General features: G+C 37.0%; 1 protein-coding gene across 2 annotated transcripts in view; it reads left to right on the forward strand.

The window, feature by feature from the left end:
- LOC127412369 (adenosine kinase-like) overlaps window positions 1-23645 on the forward strand; it is a 263864-nt gene that overhangs the window by 44486 nt on the left and 195733 nt on the right. For both annotated transcript variants that reach the window (XM_051648667.1, XM_051648668.1), the window contains exon 4: window positions 15403-15481. In XM_051648667.1, coding sequence (XP_051504627.1) covers window positions 15403-15481 — 79 coding nt within the window. The remainder of the gene's footprint in view (window positions 1-15402; window positions 15482-23645) is intronic.

The following is a 23645-nucleotide window of genomic DNA, read 5'->3' on the forward strand; positions in this document are numbered from 1 at the left end:
CGTGATGTCATGCCTAAACACTGTCGCATAAGATTTGGTTTATCGCAAAAGAAATCTTCTGTTTCCATACAGAAATGTGTGTGTATTGCTAATTGCGTACCTTTCGCCTCCCAGATGTCCCTAATTTTTTTTTTTCCTCCTAAGTTTTGGTAACAAGCTTACTGTCATTTTAATTTCACAAATAAAAGCAATCAGAAGAGGAGGAATTGCAATCAAAAGGGAACAGTTGCCCTTCTGATAGGACTGTAATATTGGTCCTGATGTTGGGTCTATCGCAGGTTGCCACCAGTTTCGACCCGAAAGCGAATCGTCATGGCCCTGTTCAAGCTGACAACCTGCACTAAGTAGTGGAGACATTTTCAGTCTTATTATAAGGACCATCAATTGATGTGTATATGCTGTGTGCACAGCTATTAAAGAAAAATTGATGCGGTGTAATATCAGGGTTTACATATGATACATTCCTGATATTCAATAGGCTGTTTTGAACAATCATCTAAAGCATTGCCATTTACAACTGCATTATGTCCAGCAACTTTTAACGGCCAACTGAACTTGATTGTCATCTCAAATTCATTTTAGCATCTTAATGCAATTTACATTTTTTCTGAAGGAGCTCAGCAAATGCGATCCGAGGTAAAGGGGGTTAAATTTAAAATATTTAAGTTTTAATGTTCAAAAGCTCGTTTTCTGAAAGTGAACTCTGCATTGGACAAATAGTTTTGATTAGATTATAGTCATGAAAAAAACAGTGTAGAACATTCTGAGAATGTCATTCAGCTGACTTTTTTTAGTCTACAGAACAGGGTAAGGCTAATTTAAGTTTGTGTAAAGAAAAGGCATATATAGGTCTAAAAATAAAATTTTTTTTCATTTGGAATTTTATATTTTTTTATGCTTTTATTCATTTGGTAATTTTATTTAGCCTAATTTAATACAGGGAATTTTGCTGGCATTTTAAAAAGTATAAACAATAATTTTATAGAATTGGGCTATATGTTAGTGTTCCAAAAAAACACACTGATGCTCTTCTCCGAGTATTGTGTATTTATTTTTAATTTAAAACATCTTTGTGCACAAATTCTTTTTTAAATTGTTTTTTTATTATGGGCTAAATCCGTGACTGCCGTCTTATTTTGAATGGTGTGTGTAAAAGCAATTTTAATAAATAAACCGATAGCAAACACAATTAAATGAATCACAAACAGTGGCCATTCATTTGTTCTCCGTGCACTTGTCGATGTTCATGATTCAAGATATTTGTGTTGGCACTCCTGGAAGTGTCATGTTTGCAGCATCAGATCTATATGCCATTTAAGATCAATCCATAATCATGTACAATAAATTGGCTTTCAAGGATGTATACCGTCATCATGATTAACACAGGATAACGATTGGGGAAAATTCTGTCATGTAACACTTCATTTTTGCGTTAATGCCAATTTTCTCGACAAAGTGTTTCCAAACCAGTTTTTCACGACATTTTGAAGTATCGACAGTTTATGCACTAGAGTTAAATGGAAAAATATTATGTCGACACTTGTGAATTTTTAGTGATTAATTTGCATTTCTATAAGCTTTGTTTTGATTCGCTAAAACTTTTTTCGCAAAAACTCCTTTGTTTATGGCAGTGCAGAGCATCTCACTTCAGCATTTAGAGTGAGCTGTCTCATTGTTCTTGATTAATTGTATCCAGTGCAATTGACAAAAACAATGTTATTAGAGTGGAGAAGGATATTCTGGATCTAATTAACTGCGATTGTTGTGCTTCAAAGCTCCATCTAGAACAATTCTCAAGACTTGACCTGGTTTTGTTTAGCATCATTGCATGTCTCTCTCTCTCTCTCTCTCTCTCTCTCTCTCTCTCTCTCTCTCTCTGTCCTTTTTTCTTTGTCTACTCCCTGCCAGCCTGTATCCCTATTTCCCTTCATCCCTCCCTCTATTTTCATCAGTTTTTTTGTTTTGTTTTATTTGCAACCATCTTTTGCTTTAGTGCTCACTATGAATGAGGATCATAAATAGTTTATTCTTTAACTGAAAAATCTTTACCAATGGTAATTTACCATCCTTAATAGTCACTCTGCTCTCATATTGCTTTAATATGTCTAACCACAAGCGTATGTGAGACATATTGCCCTCTGGTTTTATCAATGTGATGCTTAAGTGCATTCGTTTCAGCTCTTGTAACATTTGTGGTGAGGCATTCCAAAGAGCGCAGTCTGACATTCCTCACTGTGCCTCCTCTCTTCATAAGTTAACATTTGGTTCTTGGGGGGGGGCAAAATGTTACCCTCGTGCTCTGTTTGAATTAAATGGTTTGATGCCCAGCCACACTCTAGATTCACCATTGATCCTGTGGTTTAAATTTACTAGGCACTTGATGGCTACATACCATTATTGAAGGAAACGTGATTTTCACCCTATTTTAATTCCTTTTTATTTTATTTAATTATTGTTCAGTATAGGTCTATAATTTGACACAGGCCAGACTCAAATGCGGGTCCCTTTAAACCAGTAGCTCTTATGTCCTTCGCATTTGTGCAACCTATTGTCATGACTCGTGCAAAGCTTTAAACCACTTTTATTGAAAGGAAACCAGCTAGAGGACAAATGATGGTGAGAGAGAAAGGATATTGGTGGGATTGGGACATGTTGTAAGATGAATTTTAACTCATTGCCCGAATGAGCAACTTAGCTCAATGTTTACAGTTTTTTCCGGAACATTTAGGTTTTTTGTTTTTCATTTGAAAGGTCCTGCGTCTTATAGTCCAAAGCTTCTCATTTAAATAATTTATACGTAATTGATGTTGGCCAGTCAAACACACTGCACACCAAAACACATGCTTACAAACTGATTTAAACATCAGTAGTAGTAGCGTTTTAAAGTAGCCTTTTCAGAGTGTTTTGCCTATTCAAAGTATTTTATGCAACCAGTTTAAATATTCTGTTCACCATTACATTATTCATCACACCTCTACTAAAAACATTAACTCAGTGAAACAATTAGTGCATAGCAAAGAGAGTGCAACAGTGCCCGCCCACTTATTCAGCTGTCTGGGTTCCAGAAGTATTTTTCCCAAAGACTTTTCATAAAATCCTTCATAAGAGTTGTAAACCATGAACCAAACCAACCAGCTCTGAGGTAAATCACAACATCACAAACTTTGAGGCAAAGGGGTATTTGAAAATCAGACAAAAAGCAAAGGAACAAGACTGTGTACTTACCGTCTTTCATGAGGACACTGCAGTCCGAATTGTGAATGATGTCATTGAATAAAAAGCGATGGGAGTATACTATAAGGCTATTTATTTTAGTTTGTTGATTGTAAGTATAGAAACAATACATTAAGTTTATTGCAAAATATACTGATATGTACAAAAAGATACGTAGTTTAAGGGTGAAGAGACACCGACTCCATTACGTCATTCACAGTGCATCATGAGAGTGGGCGGTCACTCCAAGGCATGTTTTGCGGGTTTCATTGGCCGCGGTTCTCTGATTGGTGAAAGTCTCTGCTGGACCATGGGTAATGTAGCTGTTTATCATGAATTCTGCTATTTTTAAAGCAATTTTTAAACCAGTTTAAAGCAGACTAATGTCTTCAACGGAAGCATATACCATCAATGAACAACTTCAGAGCTCAAGGTAGGTCTGTCTTTAAAGGATTATAAGTCATTGAAAATCAATTTGTCTATGAAAAAAATGAATGGGATTTACTTCTGGAACCAGGATTCCAAAAAGAATCCTAATATAGGATTCCAAATATTAGCAATGGATCAACTGTCTTAAACATAAATAAATGGAATACAACTAGCATATTGTATCTCACAGACTAAAATGTTTTTTTTTGTTTTTTGTAGCACACAGTTACATATGTTATAAACAGATCTGTATTATTTGCTGCGGTTTTATCATGAAACAAAATCTTTAAACCAGATGTTTCTGATTAAAATGAGCCCAATTACAATACGATACAATGAGCCCAGTTACAAATGTGTAAATCTTGAGATAATCTCACGGAGTGACTTGACATGTTGAGCGGCGGAAAGGAAGTCGGAGACACCTAGGTCCTATTAACTGCAGGTGACCTCTGTCAGGCTGTCATTTCCACCTATTGTTGTTGTTGGGTTTTTTTTTTTTTTTTTTTTTTTTTTGGCTCAACTTGATGTTGACCAGGTACTTTTGTGACTATTTCTGAACAATACGGTAAGTGCACCCTAAGCAACATTGTAAAATATTACATGTATGCTACCCTGCAAAGGCAAAACTCAGTACATACAAATTCAAAATTTAGTAATGAACTAAATCGGGCCTCCTAAAATATGATCAATCCCATCACAGGTAGGTTTGGCTCTGCTATGATCACGATTAAGAGAAAATAGAGCGGGACCATTGATAATCCACATTTGGCTGGACAGTAAAAAAGAAAAGTTTGTCTTGGCATAGTTGCTGTGTGTTTTTTTTTTTTTTTTTTTTTTTGTAGTACAATATAGTTGGATCTTGAATTTTTATTACCCCTTAAGATAAGCTTTTTACATTCAGGACCTTGTGATGCTTTAATATAAACCTCTTCCCGAGGTGCAACAACTGCATCTAGACAACTTCAAACCCGTTTCTGTCCCCTGATCCACACCACCTCCGGCTGCACCACGTTGTCACCACTTCACTGCTGCCCAATTTACATTTCTGCAATAAGAGGTTTCACACAATTGATTGTGTTTTTTATTACAATCTGACTGGAGTGCCGCTTTTGTGTTGTTCGTGAAGTGCCTAGACACAAGGCTGTGTGTAGAGGAGTGTTTGCCTGTGGCCACTGATGAACAGTCCCTGCCTCTCCCTGCAGGCTTACTGTTTGTTTATGTGAACTGCTTATGTAGCCGAATCAGCTGCTTCCAGTCAAGCTACTATACAGTAAATAAAACTGCCGTCAATATTGAGCATTGGTGGTGTTGCTTCCTGCTGGGAGGTGTACTGCTTTTTTTTTTTTCTTTGCTGAGTTGGTAAATAAACAGCTCTGAATATTGCCTTCTTTCAATCATTAATGCACGGTTGCATGGTTTCCTGTTACTAACGAAGTATCGTGATACCAAAAAAAATTAAAAGGTACGATATCATCTTGTTGCTAATTTTGGTACCATATTACAGTATGCTGTCATTAGCAAAATGCTATGAGAGGTGACAAATTTTAGATTAAATCAATGACAATTTAAAAAAAAAAAACCTCTGGATATGGCCAATTCTGAACATTAAACAGCAGAAGGATGTAATTTATTTACATAATATACAGTAACGTGCTGCACGCTACAGAATGAACAAGAGGTGCCACTCTGCTCTGTCATTTGATTCCCACACACACGAACACATACACACACACAAACTCAACACACACTGCTGGTGCATAATTTTCATGCAGTGTGTTTAGAGTATAAATGGCTGTTAACACTTAAATGAACTCCTGGGGTGCAGCTCGGAGATTTCAGCTCGAGAGTAGCGACGGGATTATCCCGGCATTAATGGGAAGCTTGATATAAATAACCCGTAAAAACAGGAATAACTTAAAGATCTGTCAAAATAAGTCCTGCTAACATGAGAGCTCTGTTCAAATGGATGTGAAATTGAAGACAGAAAAATATAACTACTGTATAAAAATGTAATATTCAAAAAGTAGCAATAATACTCATAACAATTGTTGTATTAAATGGTTTATTCAATATCACAAATGTAAGCAGCCTTGTGCCATAGGTAATCAGGTTTTTTTCATTAATGTTTTCATTAATATTGTGAAGCTCTGTTGTGCAGCATTTATTTTACCAAAAATTAAATTGCAATTTTTGTAAAAAAAACAAAACAAATTGATTTAAAACAGTATATATCAATTTGATTAAACACCATTTGAACATTAACATTTGATTTAAAATATTTAACATGGAATCCAGAAAAATTAACGGAAAACGCATAATTTGTATCTGTAAAACTTTATTCAGTTCTTTTAATCAAGTAATTTTCTGTGTAATTTTATCATAAATCGGAGGCTTTTATTTGTTGATTATAGTATCAATTTAGGATCGATACCGAGGTACCAGGGCTGGTATTGTACCAAAGCCAAAATTTTGGTATCGGAGCAACCGTATAATGCACAAACACATTCCATGATTTATTTTTATTTTGGGAATGTTTTTAGTGTATGTTTGGGTTTGGAACGGAATAGAGAATAGGGTACAACAGGGCTAATGGTACACCTTTTTAAGGAATTTTTTTTTATTTTATTTTTTTTTTTCTGGTCACACTGTGTATCAAGATTAAAAAATACGGTTTTTTTTTTTATATTGAAGCAACATAATTTGTGAAAGAAATAATAATGGAAGGTTGTTTTGATTAAAAAAAAAAAAAAAAAAATTATGGGAGGGTCTCCCACATATGGGGTAAAAGGCCCCCAGGGGTGTTTAGTTATATTGTTTAAATATAGGTACAATAGTTATAGGGCAACGTTTTTCAACTAACAAATAATTTTGAAACAGCAAGAAGCTTTGAGTAACACATTAAGATAATACTTATTCAAAACAACCCCTTCAAAAAAGGATCCACTATTTCCTGTTAATTACAATCACATTTGGCATTTCATAACATCAAGTATTTTATAAACAAATTAATTTCTGTTGTGAATGACTGATCCAATATGAGCCCATTTTCATAACAGATCTGTTCATCCCACTTAAGAAAAAGTGTGTTTTATAAGGGGCCTATAGCCTCTGCAACAGGGGGGGCTTTTTGCCCCAAATACTATCCCTTCACTTATTTGACAGTTATTAAAAAAAAACTTTTGATTTAATCACCTTGAACAAAACTGAAAGACAAGTATTCTGTCTAAAAATAAATGTGAATTTCAGGGATTCCCATTAGCTAAATTTGCAACATTAAAATTTGTTTTTCAAATATTAGATCAAATTATCTCAAAATCAAACTTTAGACATTGCACGCATGGATCAGGAATATTTTTATAGTGTACAGTGACAAACAGGTGTTAAGGAAAGTACTTTTGTAATTGTTGCCATTTAGGCCTCATTTCCAGCTGGTATTACGATGTGTCTCGGGTGATCCGTTCACGTGGTCTGGTGAGACACATCGCTGTTTACACCTGGTCATTTAAATGCGTCTGCTGTGACCACTTGTGCTTTGATTTTGAGGGGAGGGTCTCTGTTTCATGACGACAGTGCATTCAGAAAGTATTCAGACCCCTTCATTATGTTAATATTTTTTCCACATCAATCTACACTCTATACCCCATAATGACAAAGCAAAAACCAGATTTGTGATAACTTTGCAAATATATTAAAAAGAAAAATACTGAAATATCACACTAACATAAGTATTCAGACCCTTTGTTATGACACTTGAAATTTAGCTGAGGTGCATCCCATTTCTCTGGATCATCGAGATATTTCTACACTTTGATTGGAGTCCACCTGTGGCAAATTAAATTGATTGGACATGATTTGGAAAGGCACACACCTGTCTATATAAGGTCTCACAGCTGAAAATGCATATCATAGAAAAAACCATGCCATGAGGTCAAAGGAACTGCCTGGAGAGCTCAGAGACAGGATTGTGTCAAGGCACAGATCTGGGGAAGGCCACTAAATTTTTTGGCTGCATTGAAGGTTTCCAAGAGCACAGTGGCCCTATAATTCTTAAATGGAAGAAATGTGGATCAACCAGGACTCTTTCTAGAGCTGGCCGCTAGGCCAAACTGAGCAGTCGGGGAAGAAGGGCCTTGGTAAGAGGTGACCAAGAACCCGATGGTCATGTGTGGAGATGGGAGAAACTTGCAGACGGACAACCATCACTGCAACACTCCACCAATCTGGGCTTTATGGCAGAGTGGCCAGACGGAAGTCTCTCCTCAATGCAAGAATTTGCAAAAAAAAGCTCCTAAATTTCACTGATTGGTGAAAGTCTCTCTGCTGGACCATGGGTAATGTAGTCGTTTATCATGAATTCCACTATTTTTAATGCAATTTTTAAACAATTAAGTTTAAATAAAGCAGACTAATGTCTAAAATGGAAGCATATACCGATGAACAACCTCAGAGCTCAAGGTAGGTCTGTCTTTTAAAGGTTTGTCATCTTTGAAAATCAGTTTGTCTATGAAAAAAATGAATGGGATTTACTTCTGGAACCAGGATTCCAAAAAGAATCCTAATATAGGATTCCAAATATTACTGTCTACCGACGGTCCCCATCCAACCTGACAGAGCTTGGGAGGATCTGCAGAGAAGAAAGGCAGAAATCCCTAAATCCAGGTGTGCAAAGCTTGTCGCATAATACCCAAAAAGAGTTAAGGCTGTAATCGCTGCCTAAGGTGCTTCAACTAAGTACGGAGTAAGGGTCTGAATACTTATGTCACTGTGATTTTATTTCATTTTTTTTCTTTTTAATAAATTTGCAAAGTTATTTAAAATCAGTTTTTTTTTTCTTTGTCATTGTGGGGTATGGAGTGTAGATTTGATGTGAAAAAATTTATATTTTAAAGCATTTTAGCATAAGGCTGCAACATAACAAAATGTGAAAAAAATAAAGGGGTCTGAATAATTTCTGAATGCACTGTGCATCAGTCACTATCTCAGTGTGTTACTGCATGATATTAAAGTGAAAAAGTCAAAAAGACAAAGACAGCACGAAAATCAGCACGCTGTTTCTCCCAGATGTGGTTGAAATTTAATCTAAGCTCAAACGCAACGTCAAGCAGAATAATCCTCTATTTTAGTGGATCACCACTAAAGGAGCTTCAGGTGTTTGTGTTTTGTCATCTGTGTTGATATCAGACACACTAAAGAAGATCTTTGAAGCTCTCTTAATTGTCTGTATCCAATTTTTTTTTTTAATTTTACGTTCGGACAGTTATTTCCACAAACCACATATAAATGTGGTCAAAAACACATGTGACTATCGCATTTGAGGTGTAAAGAGTAATCCGTCCTGAATGCGTCCCGACCTCAGTGACGCACCACCAGTCACCTGTCAGCCTACTGCTTCGCAAAAACATGAGTTTAAAATTTGCCGTTTACGAGCGGCTTTAAAAGGAAATAACTGTCTGATTGGGAAAATTTAAAAAAGCGGATACATAAACAATTACGAGAGTTTCACGGATCTTCTTTAGTGTGTCTGATATCAGCACAGATGACCAGAACCAACACCTAAAGCTCCTTTAATACATGTAATCCACTAAAATAACAGAATTCTGCTTGACATGTTGTGTATGTGCTTAGATTAAATTTCAACTGCATCTGGGAGATACAGCGTACCGTTTTTTTTTCGTGCTTTCTTTGTATTTTCTGACTTTGTGCTTTAATATCATGCAGTAACACACTGACATAGTAATTGATGTCGTCATGAAACAGAGACCCTCCCCTCCAAATGTGAACACAAGTGGTCACAGGAGACTCATTTAAACAACCAGGTGTAAACTTCGATGCGTCTCACCTGACCACATGTGATCGGATCACCCGAGACGCATCGTAATACCTGGTGGAAACGGGGCCTACACTTCAAACGCGATTGCGATCTTGACCACATTTGTATATAGTTTCTGCGATCCGATCACAAAACGTTTTAGACCCCGTTTAGACCTGTATTTAGGGCTGACCACGTGATTTGGATCAGCTGAAATGCATCTTAGTACCAGGTGGAAATGGGGCCATAGAGTTTTGAGAGAAAGTAAAATCAAAAGTGCCCTTTACCCCGGGGGGCCTTTAGCCCATTGTACACCTACTAGCTTACTCTACTGAATACTGCGCAGTAGGCACTGTATGCTGCCTATGTTTTTTTTCTTAAATAGTTAGACAGTTGACACGGTCCTCAGTAAATTTTTCAAACAGTGTGCTACTTTATCACATGACCTCACTACATTGGCCACATGACCTCATGTTGCATACGTAGAAATCCAATTAGCAGCTTAGTAATAAACATTAGTTTTGCAGTTTTTTTTTTTTATCCTATTTTATATAATATTACATTTTTATAAATGTCTTTACATTTGGCAGTTTGATCAAAAAATGTGTCAAGAAATGTTAAGATTTGCAGATATTTCCAGTTCACCCATCACATTGGGAAAGGAATTTTAAGTTGAGATCTTCTATGGATACAGAAAATTAGCTTGCTGTTCACAGCATGCATATACTGCAGAAATAGTAAATGAAGGATGGTAGTATGCTATTCTGAACATGGCCTATGTGTGCAGTATTTCCTGGAGTGTTGAAGTGTGTGTGTGTGTGTGTATTTTTTGGTTGTCAGCCCTGCTCTGTAACCCTACACTAAGGCGGTGTGGCAGCTCTCCCATCCAGAGTTCTGCTCCTGACCCATTTTAGGCTCTAACTAAGATGTGTTAGGGCCTGAAATGGGCCCTCTGGCACAAAGTGCAAGAAGTTTTTCCTCTCTGTGTGTGTGTGTGTGTGTTGTGCATATGGTCGTGGTTTGACTTGCTTAGCTCAGTCCCACGCACTGTGGTCAAAATGGTTAGTATTCTTTTTTTCTAGGCTGAGGAAGTGTGTATATTGTTCCCACGCTATGCACATCAGGGTCCCATGCTCAAGACAGGGGGCGCTGTCGCCCTCTGACCCAGGCGCCATGGGGATGATGGAAACTGCTTTAATTGTTACGACCTGATACCAAGATATTTATAAATGACAGCATGTTTAAGTAAACTAAAGTGAACTTTGTTTGCAGATTTAAATCAAGTTTTAACTGTTGAACAAATCTCCATTTTGGTTCTGTTTTGTTGAACGATTACTATGAAATTGCTTGATGAGCGCAGTTTTCTGTCCTTTGTTGACATTTCCTATAGAAACAGGAAGTTTGGATGGGATATATTGGGCCCTATGAAATCAGTTTTATTTTTTTTCAAAATTCTGTTTTATTTTCCCCCAAATTCTTTGTCTTTTTTTCTGAATTCCGTGTTTTATCATTTAATAACATTTTATCAAAGTCTAATCAAATTCATAGAATGATAAACAGAACAATTACTTTTAAACCTATCATTCCATTTTGATCATATGTAGTGCTTCTATACAGATCCTCACAGCAGAATCCAAAAAAGTCATTATTTTTTTGTCAGATACATTTCTGCACATCAGTGCATCACAGTTTTAATGAAAGCATTAATGAAAACTTTTATTCAGTACAACAGCATTGATGCTTGTTATATATTTCTTCAATATAATGTCATTATTTATTATTACTAAATTAAATTTTACTATATGGTGGTAGTATATTTCTGTCGCAGTGTCTTAATTTTCACATGTCTAGTTAAGTTGAGCTTTTATTTTTCCAGAAAGCCGAATGAAGAACTTTAAATTTGTATGGTTTTGACGACAGCTTCACACGTCCGAATAAGGAGTTCGCTATGTGGCTTAAATGAGCTTATTTAACCGCAAAAGGCTGCAATTTAATTATATAAATGTATAGTCTGCATGTGCTGTGAGCTTTAAGGTTAATGCACTTAATGCTTATAATGATATGTCATCAGTGGATGAGTGGCTGGCTTCACACATTTCTTTGAAGCACACAGCACATTCAGTCTGTTGCTTTGTTTAATTAAACATCAGCCTTTTGGGGCTTAATCATCACACTAGGAAATATCACAATTTTAATTTGATTAATTGAGCATTAATACACTCATTTTATCCCAAATATGTCAAATTCTGTTAAATTCCACACGTTATAGTTAATTCCGTTTTTATGACTGGATTCCGCGATTCCGTCCATGTTTTCTGCACTGCAGAAGTCATTGGGCCCTAGATATGTCGTAGGGATTGTCCATGAACAAAACTTTGCAGCTTGCCAGTCAGTTGCAAGATAGAGGGACATTCTCACTTTAGAAAACATTTAATTGGACAAAAATCTGTCTAGTGCAAGATCAATCATAATTCTTTTTGGTCTTTTTAATGGAAGCAGGAAACTATGAATTAATATAAATTTGTATTTCTGCGAAAGTCAACTTTTAGGTGTACACCAGCATATAGATTGCTTTAAAGCTAATAGACATGGTATAAAAACCACAAATTCAATTTTGATATCTAGGGGTCTTAATCTTAATCATTAAAAAGAAAAAAACACTCTAAGCATTCTAAACGTATATATCTCCCGTTTTTATTTCACATATTTGACGTATACTACTGTTACTCATTTTAAATTACTTTTGACAATTCTGCCATAAAACAGTGGTCTAATCTCGAAGCTGGAGTCTTGCACCTTTCTGATGATTATAGTTTGTCCAGATTAAATACGAATTTTAATGCCAATAACATCCAGAGATTAAAAAAAACAATCATGCAACCGTCTGCGATCTTCGACAGGTTAACAATATTTTTCCAAAAAAATATTTTCTATCTCACACAAGCACACAAGGAAGGTGCACGTGATTATGCTCTCAGAAGGTGTCACTCCACTGTTTACAAAAGCTTCAAAGGGCTGAAGACGAGCTGCAGTGAGAAAGCGGCACATTTGTTGTTGGGCAGCATCTTGAAGAGCCGCTACATGCCAGCCATCTCCAGCCTGGGCCTTTTGTTGCCAAGTGAGCAGAGATCCTGTTGCTGAAGGAAGTACTTAAATGTGTAGTTATGTGAGATCCCTTCTCGCTAAAGCCGGCCCCCCCTGCTGCTCCTTCCTGGTCCTTGGCTGAATATGAAGTGTTGCTTGACGGGCTTTTCCCCTCTGACAGTGTCACTGGAGGAGCGACAGATCAGAGGGAGAGCTGACCCTCCTCCCAGAGGAAACGCTGGGAACCAGGGGTGGCTCATTCAGTGCTAATGGAACATCATACGTTTTTCATGAGTCACTGTGTGCTGTCTTGTGCACAAGTGTCTCTGTAGGCCTGGTACATCAATGTCGTCATTGCCTTTGTCAGATTTCATGGGCTCACAATTGGCGCTTGCATGGTATTTTATTGATTGTGTCAGAGATGTGAGTAAATTTTCCTTGTAATTATCAGGGTGCATTTCCATGCTTGGGCACTTGACTACCTTGCCTATAGCCTTGTTTGTTATGTGTAAAAATAAGGCAATTAATGATTAAGCCGCTCAGAACATCTTGGAAACCACATAGCAACACTCTGGAAACAACCCTGAACATCCTAGCATTGTGCCGTTTTCTTCCAAAAATGTGAAAGTCTAGTCGTTATTGCAAAAAAAAAAAAAAAAAAAAAAAAGAAGAATTTTTATATGTAAAATAAAATACCCACGATAACATCTGTGAAAACATCGAATAGTGATTAATATGTTGCTTTAAGTCATGCATATTAATATATGGCTTGATCTTATGTATTACCACTGGAATTTATTTGAAATTCACAGGGTCTGTCAGCAATTTATTTATTTTTCAAATCTACCTGCAATTTTCACTTACAATGTGCATTTGGAGCCAAATAGATTTCACTTCCCTTAATAACAGTTGTCCCTATGTTTGCTTCATGAAAATATAATTTAAAATCAGTGTAGGCCTGTTGTGATTTATTAAATAATCATCTGATCGCGGTAATTTGAGCTAACCATGGGTATCTGAGATTATTGTGAACTTTAAATTCCAATCTCATTTTAATCTCCAAATAAGGCAAAGAACGGCGTGTTTGAGTGTCTCATTCAATTGAACTCTGACTATCTCACTGAGTGCAGCTCCTGAAAAGCATTATGATTAACTGCTTCTGAACCGGACGTTAAGTGCTGTGGTGCATGCACCATCTGCGGAGGTTCGTGACAAACTCCTGCAAAAATATAAACAAGGATTTTGGTGAATGCAAAGCGCTCCAGTTTTACTTTAACGATAAAGTAATGGCAAATGTTATGTCATTGTGGGGTTTATACACGCAGTGTTAATGACATGCAGTGACACAGAGGAGCCCCATGTGACACCCACTTACTCCTATTTTTAAAGAGATGATCGAATGAAGAAACACAGAATCTCAAAGGTCTTCATGTAGCTGAGAATTTTGGACAAATGTTTTACTATTGCATACATATATTATAGCTATTCAGGTTGGCTGGGTTCCAGCAACAACAGTGGAAATGCAAAATGGACCAAGACTAAAGTTGACCAAAAAGAGAGACAGATATTTCAAGTATTTTGAAATATTTGAGATGTAAATTATTATTTTTAATGTCATTCTTAAGATTTTAAAGCCTTAATGGAAATCATGTAAAAGTTAAGGATGAATAAATTACTACTTGATGTTTATAAAGCACACATACACTTCTAAAAGTATTTTAATAGTATGATAATCAAAAGTATGATGATTTGACAATTTATCGTCATAATCGTGAACGCCCTAAAACAGAGTTAATTGTCATAATCACTATTATTTGTTTGACAGTATCGTCATAATTGTGAGAGCCCTAAAACAGACAATTAATCGTCAGAATCGCAATTATTTGTTTGACAATTGTCAGCCACATTTCAGAATCTTGACAGCCCTAAATCAGTGTAATAATGTTTATCATTGTTTCAGCTTGTCAGTAAGGTCTTACTGGATTAATATTTCTCATACCTTTCATCTTTAGTTTTTTATGTGCATATTTGAGTGTGCTATGCATTTATGCTTGGTGTATCTCTTAGTAGACATCAGTCTCAAATCAATGCTATTTGAAGAGGGGCTCGCACAAAAACGTCTGTTTTTGTCTGCACATGATCTGGTTTTCGTGCTTTTGTATTCACCGTATAGGCTGCGGGAGGTCGCATCCTTCAGTGACTCAGACTATTTGCATGCTGTTAAAATCTGTTGCACACACAGGTCTGTGTTGGATGCTTTTCTCTGTAATAATGTCCAGACATCAGGCAGGTAATTGTTGCCTTTGTGGGTTTTTGTGTGTGTGTGTGTGTGTGTGTGTGTGTGTGTGTGTGTGTGTGTGTGTTTGCGCAAACATGCTGAGAGGTTCATGCAGAAGTACAGTACACACTCACACACACTCTGCGCGCGCACACACACACACACACACACACACACACACACTCAGAAGGCTTACTACCCTGCGGCACAAGGCTTCAAGTCCTCCATTTCCTGTTTACAGTGTCTGTGGTTTCCTGTTCTCAATGCATCTTCACTGGGTGATATTGTGATCTTGCGATTGCACTCTGGACAAGGCCGTTTTAAAAATAAAACAACTTATGTTTCAGTTTTCATAGATCCCACCTTTTTATGTCTATTCTATATTTGTGTGTGCGCAAAAAGATTGTTGAATTCTGACACTATTAAATTAATCATTAGACTATTAGTCAGTGTTGTTGGGTGCAATTCTGTATAGCAACCCAATGGTGCTATTTATCGGTAGACCTGATTAATGCTGATCTCTAAAAGATTTTCCTCCTTTTCCATCTACAATATGTAACCTTTTTATTTTTTCTCTAATATGCTCTAGGTTTGAAGAGATAGTCAAGAAATTCAAGGTTGAATACCACGCTGGAGGTGCCACGCAGAATTCTGTCAAGGTCGCGCAGGTTTGTGCTTAAACCCGAAGCCAGTTTTTAATGCAACATGCACTGCTTTCACAGGCAAACAGGTGGTGCTGTATATACCCTGGGGATATGAAGTGGATAAGCTTTATCGTGTCCATGAAATCACAAGAATATAAAGACAATTCGAACATGCTTAATTCTGACCCCTTGTTACTCAGAGGTCTAAAGGTCAAAAAGTCAGAACGTTATATTGCCAATGTTCCTCTAAGCTGCACTTGTTCTGATATTGCTCCTACGTATACAAAAAACTAACTTTGCATAAGGCGAACTTAAAAATATATGGGGAAAAAAGCTAGATATTTCTTGAATTTTGAAAAATCGACATGTTTAAATACTTGAAATGAATCCGTTAATTGACAAATTCTTAAACTGAACAATTATGGAAAAACATCAAATACATCAGTAGCTGTAAAAATTCACAAGATATAATAAAAATACTAAAAGAATATTTTTTTATTTTTTTTTATTACAAATATTGTAGTTGGACAATTCCTGTTTTTTTTTTTTTTTTTTTATAGCTCTCTACCTTCATGGTAGATTTTGATGTATCTAGATTTCTGTGTCAAATTTTGGATTTGTTCTCAAGTTTTGTGTTTACAGAGCTGAGTTTTTCAGACAGCTACAGGTCACGATGGTGTCTGCAGAGGCACTAAACTCATCATTAGCCCAATATTATGAAGCCTATGAAATGTTCAATAACAGTAAAAAAAAATTTGGGGGGGTTTTGTCACTTGATAGCATTTTGGTTCTGAGCCATAATCAAAACCTTTACAGCTTAAAGGGATAGTGTATCCTAAAATAAAAATTGTCATTATTTCCTCACCCTCTTGTTGTTCCAAATGACATCTTATGACAGGTGATGTTAAGCATTATTTTAGTCTTAGTCATTTTCGCTTTCATTGCATATTTATTCATAAAATTAATGGTGACTGAGACTTTCCACGTTTTATGTTCCACGTAAGAGTCTGATGGGTTTGGAATAACATCAGGGTGAGTAAATGACTGAATTTTCATTTTTGTGTGAACAATCCCTTTAGCTCTTAAAGACTACATCAGACATGGGGATTGCAACAGCAATATTTTAAGAAAAGGTCCCAATTTATTGCTAAAAAGATAGTCAAATATTCTAAGTGCTTCAATTTAGCGAGTGTACTCTAACTTTCTGCTTCGAGCATTTCCAGAAACAATCTAAATATTGTTTTTCCCCTTCTCAGAGTTCTTTCCTAGTATTCTCAAGACATGATGATTCAAATCTGAGAGGGATATTTATTTGTGTGATGTTTAAGGGTAAAAACAGAAATACTCTTGTGTCCCTGATGGTCTAGTAGGGTGCTGTCACTGCAGAGAAATCTGCTTAAATGACCTTGTTGCCCTCAGGGCTTAACTAGACTGAGTTTGATTCCTCCCGTGCTCAGTACCGCTGTGTTTCAGCCCTTGTGTACTTTTGCAGGTGGCTGTAGATATCAACAGTTTTAAGACCTCAGGAGCAGGAGTTAGTTAGATATATATCATCTAAAAGGACACATGGAATTTTCTGATTATCTCCAGATGATGCACAGCATACAAATCTAGCTATGCATTAGGCTGCAAAGCCTTTGCAAGCACTGCATCTATCACTGTGAATTATAGACCTCTGTATGTGATGAGGTAAGACTGTGGATAATCATTTGGGTTTCTGCCAGTGAAAGCAAATGTTATTTCATTACTTTAGTGTCTGACTCCTTACTGTTGTCGGGCACATTTGTTTTGACCAGAGTACAGGCTGAAAGGACGGTTGTGTCTTAACATTTATTTGCTTGACAGGATTTGCTGTAAATTATGCATAAGCCATGATGGTCTAGTCTTCCAACAAATGAGTAGTTGGTTAGTGTGGTCAACAATTAGATCTAGATTTCTAGATTAATTTTAATAGTTTTTAAAACTGTGCTTTAATTAGCGTGTAAACAACAAAATTACTTTAGCTGGCAGATTGTTTGCATGGTAAAATCCTCTTGGAAAAGTTGCATAGTTTTACAATACACATTCAGACAGATGTGAAAAGTGTCCACTGTGTGGTGTTAAAAGCTAGTTAAATTTTCTCCTAAGCAGATGAGGTTTTATGTAGGGATGCCATAAAATATTGATATATTATTGATCGGCATGCTATTTCATTGATATGTTTTTGAAACCGATATCTTATATTTATATCTGACAAAAATGCCGATATACTGTATACACCGGCGGCCAAAAGTTTGGAATAATGTAAAGATTTTGCTCTTATGGAAAGAAATTGGTACTTTTATTCACCAAAGTGGCATTCAACTGATCACAATGTATAGTCAGGACATTAATAATGTGAATTTATTACTATTACAATTTGCAAAAAAGGTTCAGAACTTAAACTACTTCAAAGAGTTCTCATCAAAAAATTCTCCACCTTGGCATTCTAGCTCTCAGTTTGTCCAGATACTCAGGTGACATTTCACCCCACACTTCCTGTAGCACTTGCCATAGATGTGGCTGTCTTGTCGGGCATTTCTTACGCAACGTACAGTCTAGCCGATCCCACAGTTCAATGGGGTTAAGATCCATAACACTCTTTTCCAGCTATCTGTTGTACAGTGTCTGTGTTTCTTTGCCCACTCTAACCTTTTCTTTTTGTTTTTCTGTATCAAAAGTGGCTTTTTCTTTGCAATTCTTTCCATTAGGCCTGCACCACCTCTTTATTGTTGTACATGAAACTGGTGTTGAGCGGGTAGAATTCAATGAAGCTGTCAGCTGAGGACATGTGAGGCATCTATTTCTCAAACTAGAGTCTCTGATGTACTTATCCTCTTGATTAGTTGTACATCTGGCCTTCCACATTTCTTTCTGTCCTTGTTAGAGCCAGTTGTCCTTTGTCTTTGAAGACTGTAGTGTACACCTTTTGTATGAAATCTTCAGTTTTTGGCAATTAAGCATTGTATAGCCTTCATTCTTCAAAAAAATGATTGACTGAGTTTCTAGAGAAAGTTTTTTTTTATTTTTTTATTTTTTTTTGCCATTTTTGACCTAATATTGACCTTAAGACATGCCACCTTAAGACATATCTGTGGCAACTCAAAAACAATGTTAAGCTTCATTTAATGAATCAAATAGCTTCCAACTGTGTTTGATTATAATGGCAAGTGATTTTCTAGTACCAATTTAGCAATTTAACATGATTACTCAAGGTGTTGGAGTGATGGCTGCTGGAAATGGGGCCTCTCTAGATCAAAAATGTCTTTTTTCAAATAGTGGTGTAGTTTTTTACATCAGTAATGTCCTGACTGTACTTTGTGATCAGTTGAATGCCACTTTAGTGAATTAAAGCACCAGTTATTACCAAAATCTGTACATTATTCCAAACTTTTGGATGCCCGTGGATATGTAGATAGTTTTAAATAAACAAAACCGACCTCCCTAAACTAAACCTTAAGCCTAGCTGATAATTTCATAAAAAGCAAATATGAGATGAAAAAAACGCAATTGCTGAAGCAAACAGGTCACTTACGGCTCGCGTGTCAACTTGCTTGCTCAACGGGACTCGTACCCCAGTCCTTTGCATCACATTCGCAACGCTAAGTTGAGCTGCCGCGAGATTTGATGGGGATCGAACAAGCTTGTAGTTGGTTATGTAAAGCAAACGTTAAAATGTATCACCTTGTGATGCGCTATAGTAAGTGTTTTGATGTTATGAGAATGTGTGAGGAGCAGAGCGAAAGTGTTTTACTGAAAGTCTGCGTTTTAGTCTGGATTTGTGTGAAAGTCGTTGTTTTAGCGCCTCTAGTGTTTATTTCATCAGGAAACTGCCTTAATGCATACAACAAGCCATGTAAAAATTATTTTGCAAAAATGTAGGTGTAGTAACAAATACAAAAAAAAAAAAACTTTGAACCCGAAACCAACCTAATTATACAGCGCTTTCTTTAGACCTATTAGTCGACTATTTGTTCAGGCTACCAACTAACTAATTAATTTGGAAAATATGTAGTTTTGCACATCTGTAGTGTAAATGTCTTTGCGAGGATGTCTGTGTTATTAGTTCTTCACCTGCCAGCACTGATAACGAAGTCAAGGTTGGTAAAGTTGTGCCCATTTGAAGCGGCAGTAGTTAAGAAGGCTCCCAGTGATATGTGGGTTGTTAAGTAGCAGTTTGATCAGACAGCTCTTCAAAGCTGGCTCATACGAGAAGAAAGCTTGATGCGGAACCGGGCCTCTGAGATTAACACATGGCAGCACCTAGAACGCCAGGAGCAACACAACCTGTGTGTCTGTGTCGCGGAAAATGAGAGCTTTCAAACGCAATGACATGGGCTGCTTGTGAGCGCACATCAAAGCGCCCATGTTGAGATGAGTTGCTCCATTCAGAGAGCTGCTCTGAGCCACGGGTGCTGCTAGGCAGACGTGGGAGGGATCATGTTCCGCTCCCAATACCTGACCAAGATAGGTAGACTATTTACACAAGAACAACCAGTCATCGGAGAGGCAGAGTTATCTAACCCTTTTTTCTCTTCTGCTCTCCCTGATACCATGAAATCAATTTGATCGCCATATTTTTTCACCTTCTCTTTTCTTTCTTCACCCCTCTGCATGTTCCTACACAGAGTGGTTCACTCCAGAAAGAGAAACACACCAGAAATTCCCAAAGGGATAATTCACCCCCATGCAAATTCTGCCATCATTTACTCCTCATGTGGTCGTATGACTGTCTCATGTAGAACAAAAAAGTTTGACATTTTGAAGAATATTCTTGGCCACTCTTTTCCATAGAAGTAAAATGAAGGGCGACCTGGTCAAGCTCTAAAATGACAAAGTACCTTAAAGGAATAGTTCATCCAAAAAGGAAAATTTGCTTATTTACTCGCCCTCAGGCCATCCAAGATGTGAGTTTCTTTCTTCATCAAAACAGAATTAGATTTTGACAGTCCAAAATGCATATTTAGGGTGCATCAAAATAATTCACACAACTCCAGTCGATAAATAAAGTTCTTCTGAACCCAATCGATTGATTATTTTTAGAAACAAAGTGCTTTTTAACTACAAATGTTTGATTCCATACATCTCTGTGACGTGCGCTCATGAGAGGGATGACGTAAACTCGGTAAGGTCACGTGGAGGAGTCAGGAAGCACGTCGTTGTTTACTTTTTTGTTTTTATTATTATTTGGAAATTACTTTTCATTTTATATTGTTTTGAAATGATTTTGGACTGTTTTGGTTTGTGAATGGCGCTTGTTCTGTGCAAGTTTCTATTGTAAACAATGACGCGCTTCCTGCCTCCGCGTGAGCTTACGTCATCCCTCTCATGAGTGCGCGTCACAGATGTACGGAAGTGAACATTTGTAGTTAAAAAGTATAAGTTGTTTTGTTTCTCAAAATAATCAATCGTTTAGGTTCAGAAGAACTTTGTCAACTGGAGTCGTATGGATTATTTTGATGCACCCTAAATATGCATTTTGGACAGTCAAAAATTTAGTACATTCACTTGCATTGTTTAGAGGAGGAGGCCTGAAATTAAATCCTAAAAATCTTAAATTCTGTTTTGATGAAGAAAAACTCTGATTCATCTTGGATGGCATGAGGGTGAGTAAATTATCAGCAAATTTTCATTTTTGGGTGAACTATTCCTTTAAGTAGTTCATATGACTTGTGTGCTATAATTGATGCTTCTAAAGCCGTATGACAGCTTCGCGTGATTTAAGAGATAGAAATGCAAGTCATTATTCACTTAAGGCCGAATCGTACTCTATGCGAGTACGTGAACGCAGGCGCTTCTAGATACACAAGCTCCATTTCGTGCGTTATTGCAGTGCAAAATATGTCCGACCCCAATTTGTAACACAAGTAGTAGTTGCAGTTTCAACGTTGCCGCAAGGGGTGCTATTGCAGACATTAGTCTGAACTGTCTGCTGCTATGAGTTTTCTCTTTCAAACTAACTACTGTCAAAAGTTTGAATAGAATATTGCTGTGCAAGTTAAAGTCAATATATTTATAGCAACTTAAAATATAAATAAAAAATAAAAACACATCCAGTTTAATGACACAGACTTTTGTACATAACTATCGCCAAATTGAGTTCTTGGGTTTGTTCCACAGCAACGCAAGAACTCATGTTAAGCACGTTCAATCAGACAGTGTATTAGAAATGCATTGGCCAAGTGCTCACATTTGTGTATGCGTACTTGCGTAAAGTGTTTCTGGTCTAAATCTTCACCTCTGGAGCTCTCAAATACAATATGGCGGCATTGCTATCAATGACATGTGGTCACAACACACAAGAATGAGACACGTGAGAAATCAATTTTAGAGCTCCAGAGCTTGACTGCCCCAGTCCTCATTCACTTTCATTATTCAGCTCTGGAAAATTAAGAGACCACTGCAAAATTATCAGCTTCTCTGGATTTGACTATTTATAGGTATATGTTTGAGTAAAATAAACATTTTATTCTAAAAAGTACTGAAAACATTTCTCCCAAATTCCAAATAAAATATTGTCATTTAGAGAATTTATTTGCAGAAATGACAACTGGTCAAAATAACAAAAAAGATGCAGTGTTTTCAGACCTTGAATAATGCAAAGAAAACAAGTTTATATTCATTTTCAATCACAATACTAATGTTTTAACTTGGGAAGAGTTCAGAAATCAGTATTTGGTGGAATAACCCTGATTTTCAATCACAGCTTTCATGTGTCTTGGCATGCTCTCTACCAGTTTTTCAGATTGCTTTTGGGTGACTCTATGCCACTCCTGGTGCAAAAATTCAAGCAGCTCGGCTTTGTTTGATGGCTTGTGGACATCCGTCTTTTTCTTGATCACATTCCAGAGGTTTTCAGTGGGTCTGGAGATTGGGCTGGTCATGACAGGGTCTTGATCCTGTGGTCCTCCATTCACACCTTGATTGACCTGGCTGTGTGGCATGGAGCATTGTCCTGCTGGAAAAACTTCAAGGCTGGAATTGGGTAGATTAATCTTTGTGAAGGATGTATGAATCAAGCCACGGTCAAGGTTATCCTGGAAGAAAACTTGCTTCCTTCTGCTCTGACAATGTTCCCCAACTCTGAGGATTGGTTTTTCCAGCAGGACAATGCTCCATGCCACACAGCCAGGTCAATCAAGGTGTGGATGTAGGACCACCGGATCAAGACACCCTGTCATGGCCAGCCCAATCTCCAGATCTGAACCCCATTGAAAACCTCTGGAATGTGATCAAGAGGAAGATGGATGGCCACAAGCCACCAAACAAAGCCGAGCTGCTTTAATGTTTGCGCCAGGAGTGGCATAAAGTCACCCAACAGCAAAGTGAAAGACTGGTGGAGAGCATGCCAAGACGCATGAAAGCTGTGATTGAATATCAGGGTTAATTTCAGCAAATACTGATTTCTGAACTCTTCCCAAGTTAAAACATTAGTATTGTGTTTAAAAATGAATATGAACTTGTTTTCTTTGCATTATTTGAGGTCTGAAAACACTGCATCTTTTTTGTTATTTTGACCAGTTGCCATTTTGTGCTCTAAATAAATGCTCTACAATATTTTTATTTGGAATTTGGGAGAAATGTTGTCAGTACTTTATAGAATAAAACAATTTCATTTTACTCAAATGCATACCTATAAATAGAAAATCCAGAGAAACTGATAATTTTGCAGTGGTCTCTTAATTTTTTCCAGAGCTGTATAAAAGAGTGGCCAGAATGTTCTTCAAAAATTCACCTTTTATATTCCAAAGAAGAAAGTCATAGGGGTATGGAACAACAAGGGGGTGAGTACATAATGACAGTTTTCATTTTGGTGTGAACTATTGCTATTAGACCTTTCATACTTTTTACCACATACATTCCCCACACTTCTAAAAAGCCTAGGATGTCAATATAAATCCATTAATGGTTAGCTGTAAGCCTCTCCGGATGGCTCTTTGATGTGTATGAATTGGTAAATCAGGCAGAAGATATATAGTCTTATTCTGTCAGTCACAACTCTGCCCCATAGGAGTTTCACAGATGAAGACTTTCACCTGCAAAAAGTAACAATCTCCCCTTCTCTCTTATATAGCACTGCAAACCCACCCTAGCACTGCTCTACGTTCCTAGACATCAAAGACAAGACTGAAAATCACACTCTTGCAATGTTCCCCAAGCGTACTTCTCC

Source organism: Myxocyprinus asiaticus, chromosome 21, assembly GCF_019703515.2.
Source record: "Myxocyprinus asiaticus isolate MX2 ecotype Aquarium Trade chromosome 21, UBuf_Myxa_2, whole genome shotgun sequence".
NCBI classification, from domain to species: Eukaryota; Metazoa; Chordata; class Actinopteri; order Cypriniformes; family Catostomidae; genus Myxocyprinus; species Myxocyprinus asiaticus.